The sequence below is a fragment of the Vidua chalybeata genome, chromosome 25, assembly GCF_026979565.1.
Source record: "Vidua chalybeata isolate OUT-0048 chromosome 25, bVidCha1 merged haplotype, whole genome shotgun sequence".
Classification (NCBI taxonomy): Eukaryota; Metazoa; Chordata; class Aves; order Passeriformes; family Viduidae; genus Vidua; species Vidua chalybeata.
In genome coordinates, this window is record NC_071554.1 from 843,336 (window position 1) to 853,295 (window position 9,960).

At 60.4% G+C, this 9,960-nt stretch overlaps 2 protein-coding genes across 2 annotated transcripts; both read left to right on the forward strand.

The window, feature by feature from the left end:
* Positions 1-3,068: 3,068 nt before the first annotated feature.
* On the forward strand, positions 3,069-4,743 carry TMEM35B (transmembrane protein 35B). The gene is made up of 3 exons (XM_053964661.1): positions 3,069-3,212; positions 3,989-4,169; positions 4,261-4,743. Exons 1-3 carry the CDS (start codon positions 3,105-3,107, stop codon positions 4,389-4,391), a joined length of 420 nt encoding a protein of 139 aa, XP_053820636.1. The 5' UTR covers positions 3,069-3,104; the 3' UTR covers positions 4,392-4,743.
* A 1,906-nt stretch (positions 4,744-6,649) lies between these two features.
* LOC128799715 (platelet-activating factor receptor-like) lies at positions 6,650-7,654 on the forward strand. The gene has a single exon (XM_053964327.1). It carries the CDS (start codon positions 6,650-6,652, stop codon positions 7,652-7,654), a length of 1,005 nt encoding a protein of 334 aa, XP_053820302.1.
* The last annotated feature ends 2,306 nt before the right edge of the window (positions 7,655-9,960 follow it).

Below are 9,960 nucleotides of genomic sequence, written 5' to 3' on the forward strand. Positions count from 1 at the left end.
AGCTGCTTCTCAGATGTTAATTCAACTAAACCTTGTTAAAAAGCTATTTGCTGAAATACTTTTAACATTGAATTAAAAAAAATAGGCTGGTGTATAAATCAGCATGTATGGGAGCAAAGCAAATAGCAGTTCTTGCAGAACTGGAATTAATGACATTTTACCTCTAATTAACTACAAGGGGAAACTTATTTAAAATCTTGTTTGAGGAGCAACATGCTGAGTACCTTAACTCTGGAGTCACAAGTAAGTAACAGTAGAGCTGGAAGGTGTGAAGCCAGTGGGATTCAATGGGTGAATTCATATTGAATCATCTGTGGCTTGTCACTGCTGCTCCTTGCTGTGGGGTAGGAAAACTCACAAAGCCATACGTGACCTTAAAAATACATGAATTCTGTTCATTTAATCTAAAATCTGATGTGAATACTTGAGAATATTGGGCAGGCACATGGCCTGTGATTCTGAATGGTGATTCCATGTCATGTAGTTTCTGTTGTTTTCTGTCTTTCTTTCAAAATATTTCTAATTGTGTGCTTTGCACTTGCAGAAAAAGAAGTCTGAGTGCAATGAAGAGGAACCAGGAACATACAGCTCTGAAAAATAAAATATTTAAATATTTTTATAAATGACTTCTGTTTTATTCCAGAGGGTATTCAGTGAATAAGCACTCTGTCAGTGTGGAGTGGTATGGCCGGGTCTGAGAAACATAAATTTCTGCAAATTTCACTCATTCCTTACTGCCATTTTGTGTGTTGCATAGTTTTGTATAGTAGAATTCCAAATGTTTACCTGTGCCTGGTTGGTTTTTAATAGCTTTTTTAGTGATTACTGTAATAATTAAGCCTGAGATGCCAAGAGTTAGTTCTCTAGAAGCCAGAGCAGTGCTGGGTTTGGCTGTTGCAGCACAAATTGCCATGGTTGACGTTGCTTCACTTGATGCTTTGGCAGCTGCACTGTGCACATACACTCTAGTTCATGCTCTCATTAATTAAATACAATCCTTTGTTTAAATATCAAGTTGTTTAATATGCTGAAATACACCAGTGGTGGCTCTGCTCATTGTAGCAGGGTTTCCTCCTGCAGTGGCACGAAGAGTCATCAACATTTGTCTGGGACCTGCTTTGCCAGATTAGAAACATGAAAATAAATTGGTTTTCATGTGGCAAAGTGGTATGATATGCTTGAGAGGAGTCTGAATGCCTGGGAGTGCTGGTGGCAGGGAGGGTTGGTGCTGTGCTAGGAGCTCTCTCAGGCAATCAGTGCTGGTTGAGGGCAATCTGAGGTGTTTCACACTGATTTGATGACTCTGTGGTATTGTCTGGATCCTGGAAAGGCTTCAGTGAGGTCTGTGGCTCCTCAATAGCTGCCCTGCTGGGGCTGGGGTTCAGTGTCTTTGTCTCCACAGCTACGGCAGCTTGTGCTGCCTTTTTTCTTCAGGTTCTGTTATTTTCCAGTAACTTGTCCTCATTTCCTCTCTTGCAGCACTGGCTGCTTCCTGTGAGAAAGTGTTCCAGCATTCCATGTGCTGAAATGCATCTCCTCAGCTCCCTGCTAGGAGCAAACTGCAGCCTGTGTCCTGTAGGGATGGGATGGGTTTTCCCTGAGGTTGGTGTTGGCTGTTGTTATCACCTGGGGTGTCCTCTGGTGAGGTGACACCTTGTTCTACCAAATAGTTAATTAAGTAGCTTCTGTAATCAATAAAAGATCAGAGACTGAGAGCAAATACACTTGAACAATATCCTGGGAGCAGTAACTGTGACCCTGATGCAATAGCCCTTCATGCACACTGAGCTGCTGCACTCACTTTTTCAGGTTTTGATGTTTATTTTTTAATTCCTTTCTAATCAAGGAGCTTTCCAAGCCATGAAGGCCTGGAGCCTGCCCTGTTGCTGTCATTGCATGGTGTGCCAACCTCAGCTCCAAATCAAGTTGAGCAGCTGAAGAATCATGTGCTGCCAGGAGTAAAAACAGTGTCACTGCCGCTGGCCCCTGTCCAGCCAGTGCCTGTGGCAGCCCCTGCAACGTGGAGGCCGAGCTGGGGCCGCTGCAGGTCCAGGCTGGCTGTGCTTTCTGTGCCCCACAGTGCTTCCTCGTGCCTGGAAAACACTTCGGGCTCTCGTGCTTTACTGGCATTAAAAAAAACCATTTCCGCTTGAATTACACAAACGTCAGCGCCCGCGGCTCCCCTGGGCCTGGCTCTCGCCAATCCCGAGCTGCCGTTCCCGGGAGGCCCGGCCTGTGCCGGTGCTGGAGCGGCTCAGGAGGTGACGCAGAGCCCGGGGGAGCGCGGCCACCTCGGTCCCCAAAGCGGCATCCCTGGGGCCGGGCCACCCACCCTGCTGCCGGCTCGATCGGCCCCTGCCTGCTCCCGGAGCTGTGCCCGGCGCTGCCTGTGCCCGGCGCTGCCTGTGCCCTGCCTGCCGTCGGTCCCCGCAGCCCCTCGCACCCCAAGCCAGCAGGTGCTGCCGTCGGTCCCCGCAGCCCCTCGCACCCCAAGCCAGCAGGTGCTGCCGTGGGTCACACCTGCTCACAGCGCCCACCAACCCCCAGCTGTGGGATTTGTTGCGGGGTGGGGAAAACAAGACCCTCTCCCCCTCATCCTGCGATATGTAACCAATCACTCCTAAGACATGTAGCACCTCCTAACAGCAGTAGTCCTCCACTCCCTACTAACCCTAGCTGAGCCCACCGTCCCCCTTTTGACGTAGTAGGGCCCCTTGACTATTTAACCTCACAAGATAAGGTAATAAACGCCATTTTGACCATCCACCACATTGGTGTCTGTACATGTTAGTAGCCCGAGTGACCCGGGCGAAGCCAGGTTGCCGTGCTGTGATTTGAAACCAAGTCGCCCGCCTTCTCAGCAGAAGGCAACAGGGGGGTCCCCTTTTTCCTCCAGCTCTGTTTCGGTGGGGAGGATGGTGCTGCTGGCGGGGACGTGTCACAGCCCGGGGGGTGACGCTGCACATCTGAGCACCCCCTGCCCCGGCAGCACCCAAGGGCTCGGGGGTCCCTGAACCTGCGGGGCCGGGCTGGGAACGGGGCCGGGCTGGGAACGGGGCCGGGCCGCTCCGCCCCGCTCCGCCCCCGGGCCCGCCCGTCCCGCCATGGCGGCGGCCTTCACCGCCCTCCGTGTCCTGCTGGGGCTCTTCTTCTTCCTCACGGGCGTCCTCAAGGTCTCGGACTGGCTCTCCGCCGACCTGCACCGGCACATGGTGAGCGCGGCGGCGGGCTCGGGGGGAATGAGCAGGCTGGGGGCAGTGCAAAGAGCAAAGAGCACTTTGGCGTGCAGGGCTGGGCTCCGGGGGAAAGGAAAGGAGGAGGTTGGGGTGCAGGGCTGGGCTCCGGGGGAAAGGAAAGGAACAGGTTGGGGTGCAGGGCTGGGCTCCGGGGGAAAGGAAAGGAACAGGTTGGGGTGCAGGGCTGAGCTCCGGGGGAAAGGAAAGGAACAGGTTGGGGTGCAGGGCTGAGCTCCAGAGGGAAAGGAAAGGAACAGGTTGGGGTGCAGGGCTGAGCTCCGGGGGAAAGGAAAGGAATAGGTTGGGGTGCAGGGCTGAGCTCCAGAGGGAAAGGAAAGGAACAGGTTGGGGTGCAGGGCTGGGCTCCGGGGGAAAGGAAAGGAACAGGTTGGGGTGCAGGGCTGAGCTCCGGGGGAAAGGAAAGGAACAGGTTGGGGTGCAGGGCTGAGCTCCAGAGGGAACGTGTAGGGCTGGCCCTGTTGGGGTGCGGAGCTGAGCCTTGGGTGAGAATGAGCAGGTTGGGACTACAGGGGCTCAGGGTGGAGCACCTTGGGTACAAGGCTGAGCTCTTCATTGTGAATCAGCCAGAGTCCCTTGGAGCACAGGGCTGACCCCTTAAGGTGCGTGGTTATTTAGGATGCAGAGCTGATCCCTTTGGAAGACAGGGCAGGGCAGAGCAGACACACTGGAGGGGCTGTATCTCCCCAGCCCCAGGCTCAGGGCTGCCTCACCCCTCTCCCAACCCTTCCCAGGCATCAGAGTTCGTGCGGTTCGCCAAGGTGTTTCCCCTGAAGGAGCTGGGGTTTGTGCCAGAGCCGGGCAGGTACCTGGCGGCTGTGGGCTGGGTGGAGGTGACGGCCGGGCTGTTGCTGGCATTTGGGCCCCAGCTGCTGCAGGAGATCAGCAACTTCATCCTCAGCGTCATCATGATCGGTAAGAGCCAGTGGGCACCCACTGCCCATCGTGGGGTCTTGGGACACCCTTGGCCAGAGACCCCCGTTCCTTTGCTCTGCTCCATGCCCAGGTGCCATCTACACTCTGCTGGCGCTGCAGGAGCCGCTGGCCATGTGTGCCCCGGCCACCCTCTCCCTCGGCCTCCTCCTGCTGCTCAACATCCGTGGGTACCCAGCTGCCCCTCGGGCCAAGTTCGAGTGACGAGAGGGGGGAAGGACAGACGGCTCAGCCGCTGGGGAGCAACGCCTTTATGGTATTTTCAGGGACAGCGTCGCATCCTGCAGGGTAACTTGCTGGTGGGACACAGCGTGTCCTCTCCTGCCTCTGCCAGTGACTCTGGTGCTGATTGTCCCCTCACTGCGGGACCTGGGCTGGTGCTGTGGGATGGTGGCCGTGGCACCGCTGTGACACTGCTGGGGCACTGCTCCAGCGCCTCCGCCGCTGAACTCGCACAAGGTGTCCGGATCTTTCCAGCGTTTGGCCACACTAAACAGGGGCTGGCTCTGCTCTCTTGGGGGCTTTCAAATTTTGGAATAAAACCTCTTGTTTTTCACGTTTTGCCTCCCTGTTTATTTCTGCCTCCCCTCCATGCTGAGCCTTGGGAGCTAAGGGGATGTCCTGGGGCTGGAGGACTCAGTCCCTGGGGACAGTGCCTGGACACAAGGCCCGGGGACGTGTGGGAGCTGGTGCAGGAGCTGGCACAGAGGCAGATGGACAGTGGGGAGAGCCCATCTGGGGTGGGGTCCCTCAGCCACCCAACAATGTGCCAGGCCTTGCTGTACACCCAGGGAGTGACAGGAGCGAGTGCCCAGGCAGGCATGTGCTTTTTGTGGATCTTGCTCTGACAGGGAGCCTCTGCCACCCCAATGGGCACAGCACGCTTGGGATAAACCAGAGTTCACCTGAGGTGTCTCCCAGCAAGGGGGCTGGGATGGCTGTGTGGGGAGCCTGGCTCTTGGGATGAGCAAGGGGTGTAAGACACCCCTGTACCCCTGGTGGGACCTGACTGACCTCGGGGTGACATCTTTGGTGTCCCAAAGGAACACACACAAATTGCAGGGCCACACAAAGCAGTGAGTCAGATGCTCAAAGATCTTGGGGGGCAGGCCTGTAGGGCTGCTCCCCTTAAAGCCAGCTTTGAAGCCAACAAAAGCACAAAGAGCCAGGAGGAGGCAGATTCCTGCTTTGATCCCTTTGGGGCATCTCTCTACTCCTCAGCTGCCGGGTGCAGAAACTTGACCCTCTGCTGCTTTCATCCAGGCGTGGGTGGGAGAAGGGCCCTGGGAAATGGTATTAGATGTGGCTGGGGGCACGGGGGGAGGGTCAGCCAGGCCAGTACTGGCCACTCCCACATGCCCCCAGCCCAGTCAGCCGGCGCAGGGGATTTTAGGGTGGCTCCAGCAGGGAATTCCCCATTACATACACACACAGGTGCTCTCCCCACTCCAGCTGCCGTCCCACAGGCACAAACACACTGGGGGCTTGGGATGGTGGGTGGGTGTCAGGCAGCCCCTGCCTCCCCCAGCACTTAAAGCTGTCCTCAGCCTGGCTGGATCAGAGTGAGGAGCAGCCAGAGGGGACCGAGCCACTCCAGCCTGACCCGACAAGGTAAGAGATGGAGCATTCATGTGCTAATGATGGGGAAGGAGGAGGAAAAGGCGACCACTGAGGGATCCGGACGTTCCTTTGGGGTCCAAAGGAGCTCCTCCAGGCTCAGCAGCTCGTGCTCTCTGTGCCTCAACCCGGGGCTGGGTGCTGCGTGTGCCGAATCCAGCCCTGCTGTGCTGGAAAACACCAGTTGGTGACTCAGTGCCTTCGTTGGCGAGGTGTGGGCAGGCAGTGATGGGAGGTGAAATAACTGCAGCCCTGGATACAGCCACACTGCAGCACAGCATGCTTTCCCATGGCCAGGACCAGAGGCAAACCCCGCTGTGCAGGACTGGGGGGCGTGGGGGGGGATGCTGGCCCCGTGTTTGTACCCCCTGTCCATACCTGGGTTTCTCCATTCTGGGGCTCGCTGAGCCAGTCAGTGACATCCTCCTGCCTGGCTCCATGGGGAATTTGGGGTGCTGGGAGAGGGCTGGGGTGGGTGGCCCCACAGGCACGTGCTGTGTGGGAGGTGTTAAGCCCCGCAGCTGCCGACTGGAGCCAGTGTGGCACCTTCGGGTGCCTCCGGCTGCAGCTCTGTCCCTTGGCTGTGCTGCAGCTGTGCCTGCCACTCCCTGGGCAGTTAACAGTGGCCTCTAGGCTCCCTTGTTGTGTGGGGGGAGAGAGCTGGGGTCTCCTCCTCTCCTGTGTGAGCTGAGCCCTTCCAGCAGATGATGGCATCCCCACAGGGCTCTGCCTCCAGCGCCCGGCAGCTACTGCAGGTGCCAGCCAGAGAGAGGTCGTCCTGTCCGGGTCGTCCTGTCCCCAAGGGTTGTGCCACTGACTGTTCCCCATCTTTGCAGGAGCCCGGGATGAACGGCTCGGTGCCGGGACCGCTGCTGGTGGAAGCCCCCGGCGGGTGTGTGCCCAGCAACCCGGTGCAGTTCGTGCTGGTGCCCGTCGTCTACTGCCTGGTGCTCTGTGTGGGGCTGCCGGGCAACCTGGTGGCGTTGCTGGTCTTCCTGCAGAGTGGCAAGGTGAGGAAGGCCATCCGCATCTACCTCATCAACCTCACGCTGGCTGACATCCTCTTCAACCTCACCCTTCCCCTCTGGATCCACTACTACCTGGCTGGAGGGGACTGGCTGCTCTCGGAGGCCACCTGTCGCCTGGCAGGGGCCGCCTACTACCTGGCGACCTACAGCGCCATCACCTTCATGGCTCTCATCAGCTTCAACCGGTTCTGCGCGGTGCGGGCGGCGCGGCGGGTGCTGCCGCTGACGGGGCCCCGCGGCGCCGCGCTGGCCTGTGCCCTGGCCTGGCTGCTGGGGCTGGGCTGTGCCGTGCCCACCCTGGCCACCCACCAGACCTTCCCCACCCGCGCCGGGACCACCGCCTGCTTTGAGCAGCACGGGCGGCAGCGGGGCTACGCCTACGCCATGGTGGCTTTCTTCTCCGCCGCCTTCCTGGTGGTGCTGGGCACCTACGCCTCCATCGCCCGGGCGCTCTCGGTGCCCGCCGCGGCCTCGCCGGGCTCCCACCGGCAGCAGGCCCGTGCCATGGTGCTGGGCATGCTGCTGGTCTTTGTCGTCTGTGTGGCCCCCTACCACCTGACACTGGCCCCCTGGGTGGGTAGCCGGCCCCCTGCACCGCTCTGTGGGTCCCCTGACACCCTGGATGTGCTGCACACGCTGAGTGTGGCCCTGCTCAGCCTCAACAGCTGCCTGGACCCCGTCATCTACTGCTTCTCCATCCGGCGCTTCCGCGCTGACCTGCATCGGACCCTGCGCAAGCTCGGCCGGTGCTTCCCGCTGCCCCCGCCGGCCCCGCCCGGGCCGGCGCCTGCCGCCCGAGCATCCTCCTTCACCTCCTCGTAGCGGGGCGGGCAGCAGGGTCCTGCCCCCGCCTGCCCTGGTGCCACACTCCCGGTGGGATGTGGTCCCTGTTGCCAGGTGAGGGATCGGGAGCAGCGTGGGGGGGGGGGAACTCTGGCTTCGTGCACTCCCCTCCTCCCACCCGGCTCTGCTCTCTGAGCATTCCCACGCGCCCGCAGTGGGAATCAAGAACAGATCCTGCCCCCCGCATTGCAGGCACTGGGAGAGCGTCCCTGGCACTGGGAGAGGGACTCACCCAGCAATGGGAGCTGAGCCACAGTGGGGTGTGGGAAGGCAGAATGGCGAGGGATGCTCGGCGGTTGCTGTCGTCTCCCGGAGGTCTCCATCCTGCAGGACCCCCATGGCATGAACTGGGCTGCTGAGGGGGCTGTTTGAGGCCCCGTGGCCAGTCCTGTCCTACAGTGTCGCTAAGCCTCATGCCTGCACCCCTCCTGCTCTTGGCCAGGATTAAAAATGAATGAACCAAAGGCTTCTTCGCTGGCGAGTGCCTGTGCCCCTCACCGAGAGATTTCTGTCCCTCGGGGAGGGCCGGATATGGGGCAGCCCCAGCCCCCGCAGCCCTGGCCCCCAGCCCAGCCCCAGGGCGTCTCTTGCACCGGGGGGCTGCTGACCCCGCACCCCCTGCCCCATCCCCTGCCCTGCCCGTGGCGGGGCGGCCGCGCTGGGCGCAGCCCCCAGCCCGCACCAGCCGCCCCCGCCCCGTGAGCCCGGGCGCGGCGGGGGCGGCGGAGCGGGCTCGGGGCCGTGCGTGGGCGGGAGACGGTGTTTTCCCAGCCCTGGCTCATTCCTGCTGCCAGCACAGCCCCGCTCCCGGGGCTGCACCGGCGGGAGAGCAGAGCGGCTGCTGTGCAGCCCCGCGGGTTCCGGGCACGGTGGGGGGCAGGGGTGCATCAGCTGCCCCCCAGATGGGGGTCTTCCTCCCCCAGCACAGGGCTGCTCAGCGGCACACTCCAACCCACGCGCATGGAAGGAAATGTGAGGCACCTGGCAGGAGGAGATGTGATGCCTGGGGGACTGCTGGCGTGGGATGGGCAGGGTGGCAGTGGGCACCAGGACGGGCGGGTGATGCTGTGCCTGTGGGTGGTGTGAATTATAAGGGCTGCCAGCAGAGAGGTGAAGGTGCAGGGCAAGGCCCGACCCCGGGGAATGGGGTCTCCATGTGCCATGGAAACTGTGCACCACCGTGACCCAGGGAGACCATGGCTCAGTAAAGCCAGTGCGGGTTCATGGGATGCCCGTGCTGCCCATGGTGCCTGGACACTTTGCCCCCATGGGATGGGGCTGGATGATGTCTCCATGCACCGCAGTGCTGCTGCTCAGCAGAGCTGGGACACGTCCCAAGGTGCCTCTGCTCCACACCCGGCCCCAGGCCAGCTGCCTTCGACCACCCAGTTCTTCCCCTTTTGAAGTTCATATTAAATTTTAATCCTTTTATATAACTGCTGAAGGAGGGGGCAGAGCTCTGCTCCCCGCATGCAGCAGAAGCAGCCGTGTCAGCAATGCAGGATGCTGCAGGGCCTGGTGGGGTCTGGGACTGGACATCTCTTCCTGGGGGCACCAGGACTTTTGGGGGGCTCTCTGCATGCCAGGAGTGGGGGCAGCCCCAGCTCCAGCTCTGGCTCTGCCAGGGTGTCCTGTTCAGTGGGAAAGCCTGGCCACTTGAACCACAGCACTGGGACAGGGACACAACTGCTTAGAAACACACGTAGGGCACTTGTTTGGGCCATGTCCCCACCCCGCGCTGGGCAGGGCCTGGTGAGGCGTTCTGGGCTCAGCTTGGCACCAGGATGGGGCATGTGCTACCACGCTGCTCCCGCCACCGTGCAGGGCGTTTCCCAGGTTATTGTTCCCGCACTTCCAGCCCGCGCACGCTCTAATTATTGTTATTATAATTATGATCAAATTACAGGGTGTGGTGCGAGTGGCTCAGCGGGCAGGCGGCAGCGGGTGGCCCTGGGTCTGCTGGGGGATGGCTGGGGCCGCACCCTGCCCGGGGCTGTCCTGGCACCCTGGGGCTGTTCTGTCGCTCAGGGACTATCCCGACAGCCCGGGGCTATCTCAACACCCCGGGACTGTCTCTGCACTCTGTCCCCTCCCTGGCAGGCAGTATGCCCGTGGACAGGCGTGGGTGACGGTCCCAGCCGTGATCCTGGGGGGTGCCCACGGGTGGGTACCGCTTGTCTCTGTGCCAGTCCGGCTCCGCAGGGTGCCTCAGGGGATGCCCACGGGTGGGTACCACTCATCCCGGCGGAGCCCGCGCCGGCAGCATCTCCCCGGCCACACGTGCG